Raw genomic sequence first — 21,170 nt, forward strand, 5'->3', positions numbered from 1 at the left:
GAGTGACTGCTGCCAGGACCCATGTCAGCAAGAGCCCAAGCCCCAGGACCTTCTGAGAGTGCAGGAGGATCACCACCTCCACCAGGGCCAGCCCATGCAACCCCACAAGTGCTGGCTCACCTCCGTGGCCTGGTCTAGCACCCTCGGCCAGGGCAGTTGCGGTGACAGAGTGCCTGGCAGGAGGGTGGGGGAAGTGAGGCCCCAGAGGAGGAGCCTCCCCTTTGCTGCCCTCTAGCTCCCTTGCCCAGTCCTTCCAGGATAGGTCTCTACCCTTCTCAGGGCAAGGCTGGTCCAGGGCCCATTTCTTGAGGGCTCCAGGCTGTCAAACCTCCAGGGAGTGTCCTGACTGGGGGAAGGAAGGACAGGGCCTCAGGGAAGCTGGCTGGCTCTCTAGCCATGAAAGCAAGAACAGCAGCCTGTGCAGGGGCTAGGGAGGAGGCTCAGAGCGCCTTCCCTGCGGGTGGGGGGGTGCAGCAAGGGTGGACAGGTGTCACAGATCTTGTCCAGGCCCAGGACGGAACAGGGGGCCATTCCCTCTGCTTGGGACCTAGGGCCCGAGCTGGGGAACCTCTGGGCCAGGCAGGAAACAGGGAGGTGGGGGAAGTCGAGAGCAGAGCTGGGTCAGGTACCCCACGCCTGGATCCGAGGGGCCTCCATCCCCACCACCCCAGGCGCCAAACCAGGAGAGACGAGTCAGGGTCGCACAAAGTATTAAAAGACACCTCTTTACTGTTACCACGCAGCCTCGGTGTCCCGCAGGGCGGCCGCAGCCTGCTGCCGTTGGTGGTCACTTGGTGCTCGGAAATGGCCGCCTGCACTGCTCCAGCAGCTCCTCCAGGTGGTCAGCCCGCTTCATCGCGGCCTGCAACACCCGGTACACCCTGGTCAGGCCAGGGCCACCCCCACCTCACCCCACCAGGCCGGTCAGCCATGGGGACCCACCTGGTGCTGCTTCCGGAGGCTGCTCACGGCCTCCTCCTTCTTTGCCAGGGCCATCTTCACCCTGCGGGGGAGCGGATGGTGTGCGTCTGTGCAATGTCCGAGCCAGACTCCCAGGCCAGCCTGCAGCTGAGTGTGTCAGGGTGGGTGGTGGGAGGTCTCCACTCCCACCTAGCTCCCACCAAAGAGCAGGGGGAGCCACTGTCCAGCCCAGCCCAACCCAGTCCTGCTGACTGGGGCACTAAGCAGACTGGAGGAGCTGACAACAGGATCTGTGACCCCACAGCTGACCCCATGTGAAGCCACGCCCTTTGGGAAGGGCTCCCTGCTGAGAGGAGGCCAGGAAGCCCCCACCACATGCCTGCCTCAAAGAGCACCCACGGAACAGGGGCGAGGGCCAGAGACCTGGGAAGGACTCCTGGTGGGGAGGGGAGGAGAGGGGTCATCCTATTTGCACAGCACCCACTCCACCCAGTCCCCAGGGGCCAAGGGCCAGGGAGCTCCTCTCTGGACACCCATATGTGGGGCACCTGCCCTGGTTTGGGATGGCCGGGCTTCCTCCCACGCCCTGGGGCCAGCATCACACAGAGAGGACAACCGAGCCTCAAGAAGGGAGCCCCAGCTGTGGCTGACGGACGCATTCCACATCAGCGGGAAGGAGGGAGCGCAGCCGTTCACCGTCCTTGGCCCAGCATCCTCTTTGGAGCCACAGGGTCCTGCCTGCCTCCCCCAGCCCTGTGCTCCCCAGGACCCCTGTCAACCCAGCAGCCCACCTCCCGTGAACCTCTTCCAGCTCCGCTTGCTTCTCCCGCGTGAGCTGCTCCAGCTCGAGCCGCTGGCGGGCCCGCAGCTCAGCCAGCTCGGCCTTGACCTGCCGGTTCTCCTCTTCGGACGTCACCAGCCGGTCAGCGAACTCCTGGCGAAGGACCTGGGCCAGGCTGCTGCGCTCTCCAGTCAGCTGCTCGTTCACCTGAGGGACATGGGGACGACAGGGACGGTGTGAGTGGATGGCGGTGACTGGGGGCTGGGCTTGGGTGACTGACCCGCCCGCTCACCGCCTTCACGTCTGCCAGTTCCTTCTCCTTCTGTCGCACCAGGCCCTGCAGACGTACGTTCTCCCCTTCGGCCTCCCCAAGGCGCCCCTTCAGCTCCGCACACCGCTCCTGGAGCTTCCGCTCCGACTGCTCCAGCTCCGAGAGCTCCGCCTCGTACTTATCCCGGAGGCGCTTGACCCTGGTGGTGGGAGGAGCCGGGTCAGGGGCAGTCCCGTGGCCCATCTCTGGGCCTTGCTCCGGGCTTCTCGGGGTCTCACCGGTTCTCCGCGGCCCGTTCGCTCTCCTCCCTGGCCTGCGTCATGTCAGCCTCCAGCCGGTGAATGACCAGCTCAATTTCCTTGTCCCGGCCTTTCCGCATCTCCTCCTTCAGCTCCCGTTCTCGGTTCAGCAACCATGCTTCCTGCAGGGGAGGCACAGGGGGCCTGGGAGAGGGCCAGCTGAGGGTGGACCTCACCTGTCCTCAGGGCTGAGGGCCATGTCCTGTCATCAGGACCCAGCAGGGGCCTGAGTGGGAGCTGTCGGCACAGCCTAGTTCTTCCCCCACTCGGAGACCGTGTCTGCTGCCAAACTGATCCTGATAAAAGAAGGGACCTCATCTGGCTGCTGAGGGCAGGGTGGGGCACCCACAGGGCTGGGGGGCCCCCACCCGGGGGTGAGAGCATCAATGGGGCAGCCTCTTGGAAGGCAACCTGGAAATCCCACTAAGTTGAACATGCCACGCCCTCTGACTCAGTCAAGTCTGGGAATGTATCCCACAGATGCGTGGCTGTGGGAAGGGGACAGGGTGGCCACTGGGCCACTACTCAGGCTTTGTCCCCTGGTTGATGGCTTGTGTGGCCCCCGTGTGCCTTTCCACCACCACCTCCTTCCAGGACAGGAGAGCATGGTGGCACAGCCTATCTGAAGAAAGGCATGAGAGGGTAAGGAGAGACCTGCTCCCAAGTGGGCCCCTCACACTGGTTGTGGGTCAGCCTGTCAACTTTCAGAACAGTTACCTGCACAAGGGGAGGGTGAGGAACATCTGCCACCATCCTCTGGGGTCCACTCCAGCCCCCCAGTTTCTCCCATGTCCATCTAGAAGTTCACTCAACTACAACTAGAATCATACCGCCAACCCCAGGCAGCCAGAACCCACACCCGCCCAAAAGGAGGCCACCGACGTAGGGCCTACAGGCCTGCTTTGAGGCTGGGCAGGAGGGAAGAGGGAAGGAAGCCCCCACTCCCTGCCCTGGCCTCACCGCCTCCCACCTCCTTCTTGGCGGAGTTGGCTTCCCACATCTGTCTCTCCACCTCCAGCTGGTCCTTCAGGGCCTTCAGTTCCATCTGGGGGCAGGCGACAGTGTAACAGCAGCTTTGCCTGGCCCCTCCCCACCCAGAGCTGGGTCTGCCAGGGCCTGGACCGGCCTGAGGTCAAGCTGAGAGTTTGTGGGGAGACCCCTAGTGTGAAACCAGGCTCAGCACAGTGCTTCAAGCAGCTGCTACCCTGGCAGTGGGGGCGCTGGTCCTGGTGGTTGCCCTCCTCCACCCCTGGGGGGCGCTTTCCTGCTAGGCGGGGCCCAGAGGGGTGGGGCGGGGGCTGGGGGCGTGGCCTTGGAGGGGCGGGGCTGGATCGGGGCTGGGTGGGGGCCGCGTGGGCGGGGCGGGGCCGCGTGGGCGGGGCGGGGCCGCGTGGGCGGGGCGGGGCCGCGTGGGCGGGACTGACCTGGTGCTTGCGCTCCTGCTCCTCTCTCCCCTTCTCAAACTCTGCCCTCAAGGCCCGGCCGCCTGCGGAGCTGCTTTCCTCTAGCTGCCGCCTCAGCTCATCCAGCTCTGCCCGCTGCCTGCAGGTGAGCCCGGGGTCAGTCCTGGGAGGTTAGATGAGCCTGGGCAGAGCAGGGCTGGGCAAGGCTAGGCCCCGCCCCGCGGTACCTGGCGGCCTGCTGGCCCAGCCGCTCCTTCTCCTCCGCAACCTCGTTGTAAAGCCGCCGCCGCTGCTGCTGCAGGGCCCGCTGCTCCTGCTCCAGGTGCTGCTCGAAACTGTGGACACAGGACTCATTGGCAGGGGTGGGGAGTGGGGCGGACACAGGAGGACCTCACACCACAGGGGCCCAGGGCAAGCGCAGCCAGGACAGGCTCAGAACCTACCAGTGGCCCCCCGCGCCGTCCATCCCAGCCGCCCCCCAGAGCGCATCCTAGGAACTGAACTGCCTGGTACAGCTACAGCTGCCCTGCCCCTTGGTGTCCTGCACTAACCCCCCAACCCCCCAGATTTCTCTGATCCTGGAAGGAGGCCGCCAGGAAGGAGGTACTATTCACTCTGGGAGTTTGTGCACACCCCAGGCCTCGCTCCCCCACCCGTGTCCCCGGGACCCCCACCGCTGCTGGGCTCGCTCCCACTCCTGCCGGCCCAGCGCCTCCTTCTCCCGCTCCAGATGCTCGCGGAGCTCCTCCGCCTGGCGCCCGTAATGCTGCGCCGCGCGCTCCTCTGCCTGCAGCAGCTCTGTCGCGTGCAGACCCTTGAGCTTCTTTACCTCCTGCTTGTGCTTGGCGATCAGCTTCTGGATCTCAGGCTCCAGGCCTGGGGGTTGGGGGAGTACTGTGCTGCAGGGACCTCTGTCCACCACTGCACTGCAGGGGCCCTGTCCTGTACCCGCCTTAACTGTGGGGGACCCCTGACCTCTGCCCATTGGGACACCAGGGCTGCGGACCAGCCAGGAGACCCCCTCCAGGGGCTCCAGCCCAAAGCACAGCTGAGCCCACCAGTGCCCACAGCACCACTTCCTGCCCGCTGCACTGAGGCTCCTCACCTGGTGCTCTGGCCTGCAGAGTCTTCCTAGAGGAAGGTGTCACTGCAGAGGAGGGTGCCCTGGGCAAGAGGGCCAGGCGTGGGCAGGCACAGCTGGGGCTGCCCCACCAGTCCTTAGAGGGCTCTCTGAGTGGGGGAGGAGTGGCAGCCATCCTCCCCCCACCAAGACCACCCCCCACCCCCCACTCCCCTGGAAGCTGGAGGAGGCAAGAAGACCCATCAAAGGGAGCCTGGCCAAGGGAAGGCTAGGCCCCCAACCTGGACGGGGCCCTGTGTCAGGATGTTGGTCTGTGGCCAAGCTCGTGTGCTGCCAGCCTCCCCTGCTCCTCCCAGCCTTGTGCCAGTGGGGCCCCATCCCTGGGTCTCACTGCTTCCCAGGAAGTCTCCACACCACACGTGCAACTGGAACTACTGCCCTCACTCAAGACCCCCATGACTGCCCCGCCCACGTGGTAGCTCCCAGCACGATGGCCCCTACCTTTGACCGTGATCTCCTTGATCTTCCGGGTTTTCTCATTGATCCACTTCTCTCTGCGGACTTTCTCCGTGGCGCTCATGAGTTCTTTGAGTTTCTTAATCTCCTATCAACAAGGAAACAGGAGTCAACAGAGGAGCTGTAGGAAGCAGGAAGATGCAAGGACACTCTGCTCCTGGCCGCCCCATGGGTTTCAGGAGGCAGCCTTTCAACAGTGACCATGGACAAAGCAGGAGGCATCAGGCACTGCGGTCCTTGTCTGACGAAAGCTGGGAGGAGTTAGTGGGGTCCCTCTGACCAGGGACCAGAGCTGTGGTAGGTCCCCGGTCACCTCGTCTGAACCCCACTTCCTTATCTGTGACACAGAAAGAGTCTCACAAGTCCCTTGGCCCCCACCCCAGGGTTGGCCACCTGCCAAGCTTTTGGGAAACAGCTAGGAGGCCGAGGAATGAGGCGCCGGGGGCTGCCTGTCCTGGGGTCCCTCCCACAGGGCCCACGAGGCCTGGGCCAGGTGGTGGGAGGGCAAAGGGCTTACCAGCTCATGCTGCTCCTGCAGCTGGGCCTCCCTGTCCTTGCGCCTCTGGTCCCCCAGCTTCAGCTCAGCCACCAGGGCCTCACACTTCTCGCCCAGAGCCTTCTTGTCTTCGATCAGCTGTGACCACGGGTGGAAGTGAGGCTGCTGCCCTATGGGGCCAGGAGACCCAGCCTCCCCTCACCCAGGAGGCCAGCACACCAAATCCTGAGCCTCGCTTCCCTCCCTGGGTCTGAGGAAGGATGCTGGGTCCTGGGGAGCATGCACATGGACAAGGGCGACAGCTGCCCCGGCCCTCAGTCCCCCTGGGACCTGGCTGGTGTCAGCAGAGTTCGGACAGTGATGGTGCCTTGGCTACAAGGCCCCGACTATGGCCACACCAGGAGCTTCCTGGAACAGGGGTCATTCTGTCAACCCCGTCACCTGGCCTGGGAGAAAGGCCTGCCCACTGCCTGCGAAGGTGTCTCCATGAAGCCCCCAGGAGGGCACCCAGCCTCATCGAGGACTCCAGGCAGACCCCTGATTCGCATACACCTATGACCGCCAAGCAGAGTGTGGCTCATGGTCACTGGAGGCCACTCAGTTCCTCTGGGCTCTGTCCTCTCTTTACGGACCCCTCATACAGAGTTTTCCTCAGAAAAGGACCCGACAGGAGCTCAGCTGAGCACAGGGTGGGCGTGAAGCTACCATCACCCTGGCAGGGGAGCTCTGGCTGCCCAGCCAGCCCCAGCAGACCAGGGGTGGCCTCCCCAGGACATGGGGAGGTTCAGAGTCTGTCCTGCTGGATGTGTCCCCAGAGGACCAACTGGTCCTGAGTGACCCCACGTGGCCAGGCCCCACCCTGGACGTGCTCTGCCCACCTGCTCCTGCTGCCTGCCCACCATGCTGGATTAAGGAGCGTGGCCATGGGTCATGAGGGTTATGGCTGTGGGGAGCATCACTGGGGGCGCTGGGGGGGGCAGAACCGTGGGGCTGGTGTATGTTGGACCCACCCTGGTCCCCACAGAGGGAGCTGCTGTCTGTTTCTACAGAGGGAGAAGGAGGCCCACAGGGGAGGCCTGTGGGTCCAGAAATTTCCACCAAGCCCGAGCTGGTCTAGAACCCAGTCCCGTCCTCCTCCTGACTGCCTTGCCGGGCCCCGCCTCCCAGGCAGCACCACCTGGTCGATGAAAGATAGGTGCCGCTGTATGGTGGCCTCATAGTGCTCCTTCTGCTGCCGTAGCTGCCGGCCCAGCTCCCTCTCCGTCTCTTTGACCCGCCGGAAGGTGAGGTCTCGCTGCTGTGCCTGTAGCGGGTGCGGGAGAAGAGACGGAGACGAGGCCCTCAAGGGTCAGGCCAGGGCCTTGCTCCAGCTGGGGCCCCAGGGACAGACGCAGTGCCAGTGGGGACGTTACCAGCGCCCTCTGCAGTAGCACCATTGCCTGTTTCTTCTCCTCCACCTCCAGCTGCAGTCGCATCACTGATGTGCTGACCTCGGATGCAGGCTCCAGGCGCCCCAGCCCCTCCTCCAGCATGGGCCCCTGTAAACGTGGCTGTGTCAGGCAGGCCATGGTCACCCGCTGATGACCTGCTGTCCCCCGCTGGAGACCCCTTCCACACCTGAGGGGCTGAGGCCGGCCGGCCCTGCCCAGACTTCTCCATCTCGTCCAGGAAGTTCATGATGCTCTGCAGTTTGGCCTCTGAAAGCAGGGTCCCATCCTCAGGGGGGCCAGCGGCTGCACTCAACTTCCCAAATTTCTCCAGGTTGTCCGCCGTCAGGGAGCTGGCATCGTCCTCCTGAGTGGGAGGGGCACAGTGTTAGGCGCTGTTGGGACAGCTGAGGACTCTGGGCCGGCCTTCCAGAAGCTGCTCAGGGTCCCCCTGGTCTGGAGGGAGGGCCTCTCAAGCTGCCCAGACCCTGGCAGGGGTTACCACTGGCAGAGAGGCGGTACCCACCCCACCTCCGCCCCTAGGTTATTCTGAGGGTCCTAACCCTTAGTGAGCCCTGGGATAACTGGGGAGATTCAATCAGGTCCCATCTGGCCCTCGTTAGGGCCCTTACTAGAGCAGAGAGGAGCCTGGTGGACTTCCCTGGGCCCCAAAGCACCCCTGGGATCCGGATGGGCAGTGCCAGGACCCATGGTCACCTCGTCGGTCCAGGCATATTTGTCCTTGTGGTAGGCCCGGGGGCAGGACAGCGGTTCAGGTTCCTGCTCCAGCAGCTTCAGCGTGTCCAGCAGCTCGTCCAGGGTTGCCTTTGACTTGGCCCTGCTCCCAGCAGGGCCCATGCCCTCCAGGCCCTCACCAGGCACGTCCTGGAGGCTGGCATCCTGCAGTAGATTGGGCCGTTAGAGGCAGAGACCACCAGAGAACAGAAGGGTGAAGCTTTCTCCACATGAGCACGTGCCTGCCCAGCCATGGAGACTAGGTTCGACACTCCCCCACCCCGGGTCCCTGACCCACCTCCAGGAAAACAAAAAGGGTGGCTTGGTGGGAGGGGTCTCCAGAGACTGGAGGCTTTGGTGAATGCCTAAGCTGAGCTTCCAGCTCTTTTCTATGGGCCTGTAGAGGTGCCACCCCAGCATCCATGAATACCCAGAAAGATTCCAGAGCAACCATTGAGACCCCTGCCCTCCGCTGGATTGACAAGACCCATCCTGGGTGGCCTTTGCTGGTGTGAGTGACCCCACGGCCAGGGAGGGACAGCAAAGAGGCAGGTGCCAACCACCCCGGCAATGACGCATCCCAGAGCCAAAGGTGGGCAGGGTGGGTGGGAAGGGCTGTGCCGAGACCTGAGGCTTGTCCTCGGAGAGCTGCTGGGGCTCTGGGGACGAGCCAAGGGCAGGCTGGCCAGCATCCTCCAAGCCTGCAGTGCGGAACCTGGCCCCTGCACAACAGAACACAGTGTCAGCCCACCAGGGGGCTGCAGACGTGGAGGAGCCCTTGGGAAGAAGCCAGGCACGGGGGAGGCAGGCCTGGGGCAGCACATGCCACAGTAGACCTCATGGAGCAGTGGGGACACAGGGGAGCCCTGACCTTCTGGAGTGAGAGGTCAGGGAGCTGATGCAGCTGCTCTGAAAGGACCCTGTGTCCAGCTCCAGAGTAACTGGGACAGGAGTGGAGGAGCAGGGCCTGGTGTCTGCTGAGAGCAGCACCCCTCATTCATGAGTGTAAGCTGCCAACGAGGCAATGGCACAGGGCGCCAGGGGATGTTGGCAGAGGCTGCACCTTCTTAGCCAGGAGCCTTCCTGAGGGAGAGGGATGGGGAGGTCTGGACAGGGGGCATCTGCCTTCAGGGATAACTCCAGGAGGTGTCACCATATTGGGGAGCCCGCACACAGAGCCAGAGGCAGTGGTGGGTGGACGGCAGGGCAGCCTCTGGGCTCTCAGCCCTGCTCACCAGTGTTATTGGCCTTGTGGGTCTGCTGAGCAGTGCTCCCTGGCCTCACAGCTGGCTCCTGGGTGGGCTGGGGCTTCTCCGTCTCCCCCGTCCCCTTCAGCAGCCCAAGGTCAGCATTGCCTGATTTCTGGGCTCGCTTCTGCTGCAGTTCCTGTCGTGGGGAGCCCCTGTGAGCAGCCGGGGCCAGGGGAGAGGGAAGCCCCTCATCCTGCCCCCAGTCACACTGCCCAAGGCCCCGTGCCCAGGGTCTCAGGGAAGGGGGCAGGGGGGCCCCCAGGAGCACAAGTGGTCTTGGCACAAGGGGGTCCTCCCTCAGCACCAGGCTTCCCACGCGGCTCAGGCCACCCCCTCACTTGGATAGCTGCCCTCCGGGCCTGGCGCGCCTTCTCCTCCCGGGCCTTCCTTCTGGCTGCCTCTTTCTGTTGGTGTTGGTCCAGGAGGGTCCCCTCTCCCAGGCGCTGCCGCTGCCCCTAAAGAAGCCAAGCCACAGTGTTTGACTGGAGAGATGGGGTGGCCCCATCCTGCCATTTCTCTGCCCCACAGAGGACAAGCCCCCCTCTCTCAGGTGGCCAGTGGCTCCTGCAGGTGGGAGATGGCTTTGCATCCCAGCCAGAAACCACCCCACATTTCAGCAGGGGTGACCCAGCACCCAGGTCCTGTGACCGAGCAATTCAGGAGGAAGGAAGCTGGGCCCCCAGATGAAGTGGACTCATGGGGCAATTCTAGGTTCAAGCCCACTGGTCAGAAACCCTGCCGTACACAGCTGGACCCCTGGGATTCATGCCCACCCTGCAGAGTGTGGCTCACACACCCACACTGACCTCTCGCTTGGACGCCAGCAGGCGCTCCAGGCGGGCGGCTCCGGCCCGGCGCCGCTGCACCTGGTGTCGGTACCAGCGCTGGATGGTGACAGCGGCCTGGTTCACCTGGTGGATGAACCTGCCAGAGAGCGGAGTCAGGATGGAAGTGGCTGAGTCACAGCCTCCCTCCCTGGGTCTCCAGGAGGCCCGGCGGGCAGAGAAGCGGCAGTGCACGCAGCCCTTCTTCAAGTGCTGACGTCCCCCAGGGAAATGGAAAAGCTCATCCGCACAGACTATTCACAATTGATAGAAACCGAAAGGAACCCAAAGGCCCACCACCACCTGTGGGCGAACGCTGTGTGCTCCTGATGGTGACACTACTCAGAGACAAAGAGCAACAAGTCAGAGACCCTGCCAGCCAAGCACGGGAGGCCACAGGCCGGGGGTCCATGCATGGCCCACCAGGGAAAGCAAGCTACAGGGGATGGGCCGGTGTGGCCAGGGTCTTGGCCAGGAGGGGCTGGGTGAGAGGCGTATGAGGGGATCCCGGGGTAGGGGGTGATGTTGTTCTGACTACACACACATCGATTCATAAACCTGTGCCCTCAGAGGGGCATCCTGTTGTGTGTGAATTATACTCAGTAAAGCGGGTTAAACACAAAGCCTTCACCTGGGCTCTTGGGACCCCTTGTTGATTCACTTGGCAAAGGTGCTAATGGACCATACAGGATGTGAGTGGTCACTGGCCATGGGACATGCACCCAGGCCTTGCCCAGCTCCTCCCGCTCGCCCACTTTCAGGGCCCAGTTCTAAGCTCTGTTGGGACAGCCGTGATGACTGCTCAGCCAGGTGGGGCTCTCAAAGCCCAGGCTCTGACACTATGTGGTTCCTGACCAAGCACAACATCAGAGACCTGCAGAAGCAGAAGATCCCACCACGCCCACATCCCACCCTCCCCCGTGGCCAGATTCCAGGGGCAGCCCCATCAGTGTTCTGACCTTTGCAGTTTTATATCTTCCTTCTGTTTAGTGTTTTTTTACTTAGCAGTTTACTGAAGTGATTACATATTTATAAAACTCACCCATTTGGAATATACCATTCAATAATTTTTAGTAAATTTAGAGAGCTGTATGACCACTAGCATGATCCAGTTCTAGAATGTTTCCACTGATCCTAAAAGATCCCCTCTGCACTCCTCTGGCCCCAGCCAGCCACTGCTCTACTTTCTAATTCTGTAGATTTACCTTTTTTGAGGCTTTGTATAAAGAGAACTGTACAACGTGTGGTCTTTTCAGCCTGCATCATCTCAAAACAATTCTTACATGGACATTTCTCTCCCTGGCACCTCAGGCCTCCTCCCAGCCCTGGCCATGGTCACCTCTCAGCCTCCTCCTCGGTCACCTCCTTCCGTCTTAGCAGGCTGGCGGTACCCCCCGAGTTATTCTGGACCACGTGGTTGCTGCGGGCCACGTTCTTCTGCGGCTTCCCGAGGCTGCTGCCCTCGCCCTCGTCTGTGGCTGCCTTGATGATATTGCTGACCGGGAGGGAGGACAAAGGTTCATGGCCGCCTGACCCGGCCCCCTCCTCCAGCCTCCAGGGGACAGCTCTGTTTGTGGCTTGGGGAGCCGCCTCGGCCTTGTCCTGGGGCCTGAAGACCCCAGGAGCAGGTGAGGTCCTGTTCCGACATGCTGGTCATCCTCAGGGTCACCTACTCCCCGACCAGGGCCCATCTGGTGGCACCCAGGGTTAAAGGGCACCACACTTAACACAGCAGGCTCGCAGAGCGGGATGGTGACTTGGGACCCACAGGCCGTCCCTGACCTGAGCATGCTATGCACTGAACACACGGGTGAGGGACTGGGGCGGGGCTGCTCTGCTCAGCCTGTTCAAGGTCCGCCTTGGCTTCGGTTTCAGGTGGGGATTGGAGACTTGGGGGGCAGCTGTGGTTTCCTCAGTGGAACCCCAGATAAAGATGAGCCTGGGCGTGCCTGTGCAGCCTTACTTGAGGGAGGGAGCCGTGTGGTTGGAGCTCTTGGGGGGCGGCGGCACCTTTTCTGAGGGGGTGTAGTGGTTGTGCACCATGGTGGTGACACAGTTGCCCACGGCACCCTTGTTGCTCCTGCCGGGAGAGATGGGGGTGGGGGTGGCTTCAGGCTCTGGAAAGGACCCCCCCATTCACATAGTTGGTGCCAGGGCTCACTGTGGCACTGTCCCAGTGTGCCTGCCGGGCCCCCTCCACGGCCACCATGCCCAAAAGTGGGGCCCTTTTCAGGACCCAGGGAAGCTCCATCAGGGTGTTCTGCCAAGTGGAACCCAAAGTGTGAGGGTGTAGCCAACGCACCTGTTGTTGGCGGTGAAGTTGGCAGCCAGGGGCACCGTGCACTCTCTCCTCCTCGGGCCCACTGGCACATCAAGGGCTCCAGGACTCTGGGCATCAGATGGCAAGGTAAAGGCCCTGGGCCGGTCATCCTGTCCGTGCACACAGGCAACAGTCCATCACCCTGCTGTACATGCCTCTGACGTGGGGCCCCTGCCCTGCCCCCACTGCCTCACCCACACATGGGGAGCTGTGAGATGACCCAGGGGCTAGGACAGTCTTTGCTCCTCCTCACACTGACCACCATGGTCAAAGCTGGCTAACTAACACTGATGCCCCCTGCCCCCCACCAGCCCATTCCACAGGGCAGCGAGAACAAAGTCAGAACCAGGCGTCAGCCCCAATGAAACGGAGTGACGGCCTGTCGACTCAGCTCAGCTGCAGCCTCACCAGCACATTCCACGTGGCTCCCTTCTCACTGGAGGCTTTGCTCAGACTGGCTGGCCTTTTTCTCCCACTGGGGCTGCCCTCGAAGAGAGTCAGGAAGTCTGGGGGCTCTGCCGGCCTGAGTCACAGAGGGGATGGCAAGCAAGGTCAGTCACGGGGCCCGGGGAGCCTGGCTCCAGGAATCCAGATGACAACTTGTCTTACGAGGGGACAGGAGGGGCCAGGTCACTGATGGGATCTCCCACTCCGAAGCTTGCAGCATGAAATATCACTTCTCAGCCCCGCTCTGACAACCACGCCCAGAAGAGGCGCTCACACCCTGTCCTGTGGCCACCATGACAGCCCCAGGGAAAGCACAACAAAGACCAGGGAGCAGGCAGGGCGGGTGGGCAGCAGCCTTGAGGCTCACATCTCTGCGAGGGAAATGACAGGCCAAGACTCATCCTGCCTGCCTTGCCCCGGGCTGGCCCCCCTGTCCAGCCAGTGCTCACGCTGGTGAGGCTGGGAAGAGGACTGACTGAGGCAGGGGAGAGCAGGATGGGAGTACCTGGGGGGTCAGAGGTTACCTGAGGGGGCTGGGCCACGCCTGGTTGGCTTGTGGTTGGTTGACCTGCGTGGCGCTGTTAGATCTGCGAAGGTTGTTGATGGCCCGGGAGCCTCCGGGCCCTGGGTTCTCCTGCAAAAAGGAGAGAAGCAACTGACCGTGTGGCTGAGGTTTCAGACCCTCGCGAGTCCACTCAGGGCCAGGCCAGGCTTGCACACAGATTGAGTGAGAGGCTCTCCTGGGTCACAGGTAGGCAGGTGAGCAGGGGGAGCAGGTGACAGGTGTGCGGGGGAACACCCTGGGGGCCCTGGGTTTGCCCTGCAGAGGCGGGGCAGGTCCCCGGCCTCTCACGTGAAATGGGAGTGCCTCACCCCTGGCAGGTGGAAGGTCCAAGGGGAGGCGTGTGATGCCTGCCCAGGCACCACAGCAAAGGCTACCGTCCTCCTCATCACCTTCTCACCAATGAGCCTGGTCATTCACTACTCACGGCAGCTCTCGTCCCAAAGTTCCTGCTGCCGTCCAGCTGCCCACCTGCCGCCTACTGCCTGCCCTGCACGGGGAGCTCCTCCTTCCCCACACATCAACCTCATTTACAGAGGAATCACACAATTCCAAATGTTGCTGTAACAGGAGGGATGGAGGGCTTGGCGCTGGCAGGATCTAGGCTCTATGTGGGGCCAGGTGACCCTAGCAGTGACCTCTTGGTGAGTCAGCTCCCTGGTCTATGAGCCAGAGTCCTTCCTGCCCCCGGATAGCCCCAGGGATGAATGTACAATGGACACGAAGGTGCCTGCCAAGGTGTGCAGCTCACCCAGGAGTCAAACACCACCCCAAGACAGGGGGCCCTGAACAGCCCCCAGACCTGACATCCAGCTCGGATACTCACCAGCGTCTTCCTCCTTGGCTCACTGCCAGTGACCACGGAGATGGAGCGGGTGATGGGCTTGGTGGTGGAAGCACTATTGGGGCGCCGGTTCATGGGTGGAGGGAGGCCTGTCAGACTCAAGTCCACACCTTCCAGGCTGCCCTCGGGGCCGCTGAGGGCCCTGGAGCCTTTCATGGTGGACAAGTGGCCCTGAGAAGAGAATAAGGGAGGTGAGGAGGCATCCTCCAAGGAACCAGGTGGTGCACACACCCTCTCCAGCTCGGCCGCAAGGGCCCAGGGCTGCGGGTGTGAGTCTGCATGCCACTCAGCTCCCCAGAGGCCTGCCGTGCCCACCACCCTTGTCGCTCGGTGGCTGTCTCCTTATCAGGAGCAGAAGTGAGTGGCAGAGCAGGACACTGAGCATTAACAGCAAAAGGAGGCCCTCCTGGGGTCAAGAAGACCCTCCCTGGAAGGGCACTGCCGGGGGTGACCCTGGGCTGCTGAAAGTCATGGGTATGAGTCCCCATTCCGTGACAGGAACTCTACCTGCCTGGGCCACATATTCCTCATCTATAAAATGGGCCTTCAAAAGTGCCTCCTCACAGAATTATCATGAGGTTCAGACAAGACGGCCATGAGGCTGGCCTGTGGTTAGCACCCCACAGGTGATTTTCAAACTGGAACTTGTTAAAGCCCCTAAAGTTATCTGGCCATGGAACACCCTCTGTCTCCTTAGAACCATCCAGAATACCCACGAGCTCCTGGGAGGCAGCATCTGCTCTCATGTCCAGGTTCCCCTCCTCCCCTCCTAGGGTGGCACTTCCACAGTGTCCCTTGCTGGCCCTTCCCCATCCAACTGCTCAGCCCTGGGCCTCTCCCCTCCACCCTAGGGGACAGCCTCTGGCCTCCTGGCATCAAACACCATCTCTGCACGGCCGGTTCCCACAGGCATAGCTCTCACCCCCTTATCCTCTAGTTCCCGGCTTAGCTGACCATGCAGTACATGGCACCTCAGACCCAAACAGACTTCTGACTGCCACCTCCAGCTGCCCCTCCCCAGCAGGCATCTTCTGAAGCTGGCTTAGACCAAAGATTCAGGTCTCATCCTGACCTGTTCCTCCTCTCACCTCCGCACCTGCCCCCTCAGGCACCCAGCTGGTGCCCCTTTCCCATCAGTCCCTTCCCTCCACAACCCCTGTCTGAGCCCCCATCTCCTCAAACTGAACAACAACAGCACCTCTCCTCTGGCCCTGCCTGACCAGCCTAGCATCTCCCCACACAGCAGCCTCAGCTGATCTTTCTGAACCGGGTCTCAGATCAGAGTGGGAGGACACTCAGGCAGGGGGAATAAAGTCACCAGACCTAGACTGAGAATAACACCCCTCAGACCTGACCCTGCTCTCTGTGACCTCCTCACTGCCTCCCTTTCCACCTTTGATCTGCTTGAGACCCTTCCCTGGGATGTCATGAGCACCATCCCCTCGCCACCTTCATGCAGAGGACTGCCTGTCCCTGTCACTCCTCACTCCCTCATCCTGCTTCACTTGCCTCTCTTGGCCACCTGCCCACCTAGGTTTGTCTGTGCACTGCCTGATGCCCTCGTAAGAATGTAAGGTCCATGAGGGTGGGGACTCTGCAACCCCAGAATCTGGCATGTGGCACGTGCTCAGGTAACCAGAGGAGATGAGCTGGCACCAGGAGTGACCAGAAAGGAATAAGCATAGCCCTCCATACCATGGAGACTCTGGTGCGCCAGTGGGCACACACCATCATCACCCAGGGTCAGCGCTGCAGCCTCCTTCAGCCCCAACACCCACAGCAGAGGCTTTGGCCCCTACTCTCCAGAGTGAAGGCAGAGGCTGTCCCTGCCACTCACTAGCCAGTGTCTTCGGGTATGTGTTTCCGGTAGTGTGAGTGAAATCTAACACCCTCCTCTCCCCTCAAGGCACCAGCCACACCCAGCCTAACTGGGTCCACTCGAGGGGCTGGCACCCTTGAGCAGCAAGGAGTGTGGGGGGCTCTGGGATGGTAAACAAAGACTCTCCGTGGAACCCTCCAGACTAGACCTCATCTTGCATATAGAGGTGTCCCTCCCAGGATCTGAAGGTGGTGTCCAGAGCCTCCACCTGGACCCCTCAGAATGAACTGTCCCAGAACCCCAGGAAGCTTCCCTGCGGGTAGCTCCCCATGTCCCTGGGGTTTGGCTCAAGGTAGGGAGATCATCCTCCCAGGAAGGCGATAAGAGCTCACGGGCCCTGGGGCATGAGCCCCTCCTCACCTGTGTGGGGGCACTGAGGGACCCTTACCTGCACCTTCCCCTTCACCTGGGCACACTCAACTGCACAAAAATCCCCTTCACCTGCATGAACCCTTTCACCTGTGTCAGTGCCAGGCCCCCTCACCTGCGCTGGCCTCCCCACCTAGGCGGGCCCAGGACCACCTCACCGGCACGAGGCCCACTCACCGGCACGAGGCCCACTCACTGGCACGTTCCACCTCACCTGCACAGCCCGCGATGCCCCTTCCTGCGCGGGCCAGGGATCCCTTCATCTGCGTGGGCCAGCCCTTGTGCGCGAGTCCTGGACCCTTTTCACCTGCAGGGGCCACCCCCAACTTCACAGGGACCCTCTCACCTGCGTGAGTCGGGCCTGGACTCGGGGCCTGTAGGACCGAACGGCGAGGGATGCGCGGAGCCCTCCAAGTGGAGACACGGGGAGCCCAGGCTTCGGGCCGACGACCTCGGGATCTCACGCCCTCGCGCCCCCGGCCCCGGCGCGGACTACGAGGCCCGGTGACAATGAAGCGGTCTGGCGAGCGGCGGCAGCTAGCAACCAAACAGCCTGGCACCTCCTCCCCGTCCGTCACGGAGGCCCGCCTTTCCTGCTCGCGCCTCTTCTGGATTGGTCCTCTGGCCGCCCACTCCGGACGTCCCGGGAGTTCATTGGGTGACTCGACTGTCCTTCGAGAAGTTCAAGCGTGGGAGGAGCCGCAGGGAGCTGGGGTGGGGCCTGTGGTGGCGGCGGGCTGCCGATTGGGTATGGCCGCGGGAGGCGGGGTCTCAGCTGCGGTGGGGGCGGGCCCTAGGCGGAGCCTCTGAGGAGGGGTGGGCGAGGAGGAGAAAGGGGGGCGGTGCGTAACGAGGGCAGTGGAGCGGGTAGCTCCGCGCTTCTTATCGTGGGCCCAGCCAGCCTTCCGGGCTCCAACTCAGTCTCAAGGCCGGGCCGTCCCCCTGGCTCCCATGCCGTCCCACGGATCCCATGCGGTCCCCGGGCTCTCGCGCGGTACCCGAGCTCCCTTCTTGCCCAGACCCGTCTGGACACCTGGGTCCAGTTACCCTCTGAAAGCTCCATTTTTGGGTCTGGACCCGCGAGTCCCAGGGAGGCCCGCCTGTTAAGCTGTCAATAAGGGGCCCTTCCTCGGGCGACCCTGACACCTACCCTCACCCTTAATGCCCGCTCCTCTCCTTACAACCCAAGACCGCGCGGTGGCGGCGTTGTCCCTTTTTTTCTGTCCTTTTCCCGTCTTGACAGTGCCATCCCTTTTTCTTTTTTTTGCCTCCTTCTCCGAAGTTTTAATCCCCCACCTCCACTCCTCCCCCACCCCCCCACCCCCCGCCAACCGCCTGGAGGTTGTTTCTTATCTTTTCTCCTGTCCAGACCACTGTCCCCGCTGGCAGGACCTCTCCTCTTTGACGTCCCACGTGTTTCCCTACCTGCACTGTGCGTCCTTCTCAGCGCACAGGTGGACCCGGCACACCCAGCTCAGCGCTACACTGTAGCTACGCTACACCCCTATCTGTGATCCCTTCAACAGGAAAGCCCCCCTCTCCTCCACGAAGATTATGGCCTCGCCAACATTTTTCCTTTCAAAATAACAAATAGCACATTGCTCATTTTTGTCCCATTTTTATAAATCAAATACTATTTTTACTTCAAAAAAAATCCAATTTATATCAATAAAAATCATATTTTTAGGTGTACAGTTGAGTTTTGACGATGCAGAGAGCTGTTTAGGCTTCCCTGGTGGCTCAGACGATAAGGATCCCCCTGCAATGCAGGAGACCTGGGTTCAATCCCTGGGTTGGGAAGATCCCCTGGAGGAGGGCATGGCAACCCACTCAAGTATTCTTGGCTGGAGAATCCCCATGTATAGAGAAGCCTGGCCGTCTACAGTCCATGGGTCGCAGAGTCGGAATTGACTGAGCAACTAGGCACACACACAGAGCTGTTTTACCACCACCACAAACAAGGCACAGCATTTTCTCTCCTCTCCCCAAACCATGGGCTGCCTTTTTGTAGCCAAATCCTCCCCACCCCTTGTCCCAGTCACCACCAACCTGTCGTCTGTCAGTCTATCACTATGGTTTTGCCTTTTCCAGCGTCTTAGAAAAGTACCTGTACTTTTCTGTACATTTTGAGTAGTGTGTACCTGTAGTGTGTACCATTTTGAGTCTAGTTTCCTTCACTTAGTCATGTGAGTCTTCCCTCTTCCTCTTCATTGCTGACTAGTATTCCACAGTATGGGTGAACCATCCTTTATTACTCAGCAACTCAAGGACTTATCGGTTGTTTCTAGTTTGGGGTAATTATGAATGGAACTGCTGTAAACATTCACTTTTAAACATTTGTGTGAACTTAAGTTTTCATGTCACTTGGGCAAATACTTAGGAGGGGACTGCTGAATTGTATGGTAACTGTCTAAGATACTGCCAAACTTTTCCCAAAGGTGATGTATCTTTCTATTAATGCATTCTCACCAGCAGCCTGTGAATTCCATTTGATCCCCTTTGGCCTCACACTTGGTATTACTGGATTTTTAAATTATTATTTTTAAGTAATACTAACAGGTGTCAGGACTTCCCTGGTGGTCCCATGGTCTTTGCAATGCAGGAGACACAGGTTTGATCCCTGGTCAAGGAAGATCTCACAAGCCTTGGAGCCAACTAAACCCACACATTGCATCAAAAGATCTTGACACAATGAAGAGACCGAATGCTGCCAACTAAAATAAATATTCTTAGAAAATACTAATAGGTGTGCAGTGGTATTCCACGTGGTCTTCAACGGCATTTCCCTAACAATGTTGAGAAACTATCTGTGTGCTTCTCTGTTCGATATCCATATACTTTCTTTGGCAAAGTGTCCATCCACATCTTTCACCCACTTTGTAAACTGGGGGTTGGTTTATGATTGAGTTTGGGGTGTTCCTTATATGTTCTTGATACAAATCTTTCCTGAGAGTTGGGATTTGCAAACATCTTCTCCAGTCTGTGGCTTGTCTTTTTGTTCTGTCACTCAAAATAAAGTTCTTCAAGTTTGATGATGCCTAGTTTTTCTATTACAGTTTGCGCTTTTTCTCTCTCACAGAAGCCTTTGCCTAATCCAAGGACAGAACATTTTCTGCTCGGTTTTCTTCTAGAAGTTTAATTTCTAGGTAGGTTTATGGCTCACTTTAAATACTGTGTAAGATATGAGAAGGGGCCAAGGTTCATTCTTTACTTCCAGTTGTTTCAATATGTGTTTTCAATATGTGTTGCAAGTCTATCCTTTCTCCATTGAATTACCTTGACACCTGTGGAAAACCAACTGACCATACCCGTGTGGCTGTCTCTGAATTGTCTATACTGGCCCACTGATCCATGTCTAAACTTTCATGCATCCCACAGTGTTGACTAATGCTTCCTGACAGTGTTTTCAAAGCAGGCGCTGTGAGTCCTCTTTGTGCTTTTTCAAAATCACCTTAGCTATTCTAATTGCTTTGACTTTGGTTGTAGCTTTTAGGATCAGTTTGTTTCCATTTACCCCCCCCCCAAAAAAAAAATCTAGATGGGAATTATGTTAAATCTGTAGATCAATTTGGGGAAAAATTGACATTTTAACAGTAAAATCTTCCAATCTATAAACATAGTATATCTCTCCATTTATGTAGGTCTTCATTGATTTCTTTCATCAGTCTTTTATATTTTTCAGCATACAGATCCTGTACCCATTTAACTTATATCTAATTATTACAGGTTTTGGATGCTATCATAAAGCACCTATTTTTGGCCACACTGGGTCTTCACTGCTACGTGTGGGCTCTCTCTAGTTGCGGGGGGGCAGGGGGTACTCTTCCTTGCGTTCTCACGGTGGTGCCGTCTCTGGTTGTGGAGCACCGGCTCTAGACGCATCGGCCTTAGCTGCCGTGGCCCGCGGGCCCTAGAGCACGGGTCAGTAGTTGTGGCACGGGGGCTCAGTTGCTCCATGGCATGTGGAATCCTCCCATACCACGGACATCCCAATAACAGATTTTAAAATGTAAATTTCCAATCATTTATCACTTGTATATGAAAATACAATTCAGTTTTACTCAACAGCCTGTGTTCCTGCTAAACTCTTTAGTCATAGGATTTTTGTGGAATCTATGTGCTTTTCGACATAAATAATCATGCTTTCTGTGGTTAGTAACAGTTTTATTTCTTCCTTTGTATTTGCCTTTTCCCCCATTGTTTCATTGAAGTGGCTGGTGCTTCCAGGACAATGCTAAACAAAAGTGGTGAGCGTGGACATTCCCGCCTTGTTCCCAATCTTGGAGGGAAATCACTCAGCCTTTTGACATTAAGTATGGTGTTGCAAAGAGTTGGACACGACTGAAGCAACTATGTATGCACACAAGCACCCAGTCCATCCCCTTTACTGGGTGAAAGAAATTGTTATATTTCTAGTTTGCTGAGTTTTTTTTTTTTTTAATCATGAATGTTGAAATTTATCTCTTGCTTTTTTCTGCGTAAAATAATGTGATTTGTTCTTCTTTAATGTGTTAATATAGTGAATTGCACTATTTTCAGATGGTGGACCAGCCTCCCATCCCCAGAAATAACTCCACTTATTATGATATATTTTTTGTATGCGTCTGATTGTTTTGCTAATATTCTGTTGAGGGCTTTTTCTTAAAAATCTATGTTCATGAAGGAGACTGGTCTGTGGTTCTCCAAATCAAGTGCACATGGAACATTCACCAAGATACGACTCTATCCTGGGCCACTAAACAAAC

At 59.2% G+C, this 21,170-nt stretch overlaps 1 protein-coding gene across 1 annotated transcript; it reads right to left on the reverse strand.

The window, feature by feature from the left end:
* Window positions 1–711: 711 nt before the first annotated feature.
* CEP131 (centrosomal protein 131) lies at window positions 712–16,998 on the reverse strand. Its single transcript, XM_070479712.1, has 26 exons — window positions 16,772–16,998; window positions 14,160–14,348; window positions 13,296–13,405; window positions 12,733–12,847; window positions 12,307–12,434; window positions 11,968–12,084; window positions 11,344–11,499; window positions 9,987–10,104; window positions 9,519–9,635; window positions 9,166–9,316; window positions 8,558–8,652; window positions 7,913–8,095; window positions 7,386–7,562; window positions 7,181–7,306; window positions 6,946–7,071; window positions 5,790–5,906; window positions 5,258–5,360; window positions 4,350–4,551; window positions 3,903–4,010; window positions 3,697–3,814; window positions 3,243–3,317; window positions 2,252–2,394; window positions 1,995–2,172; window positions 1,713–1,909; window positions 943–1,003; window positions 712–862 (listed from the first exon to the last, which is right to left on the reverse strand). Exons 2-26 carry the CDS (start codon window positions 14,331–14,333, stop codon window positions 788–790), a joined length of 3,270 nt encoding a protein of 1,089 aa, XP_070335813.1. The 5' UTR covers window positions 14,334–14,348; window positions 16,772–16,998; the 3' UTR covers window positions 712–787.
* Between the last annotated feature and the right edge of the window lie 4,172 nt (window positions 16,999–21,170).

The sequence above is a fragment of the Odocoileus virginianus genome, chromosome 17 (assembly GCF_023699985.2).
Source record: "Odocoileus virginianus isolate 20LAN1187 ecotype Illinois chromosome 17, Ovbor_1.2, whole genome shotgun sequence".
Taxonomy (NCBI): domain Eukaryota; kingdom Metazoa; phylum Chordata; class Mammalia; order Artiodactyla; family Cervidae; genus Odocoileus; species Odocoileus virginianus.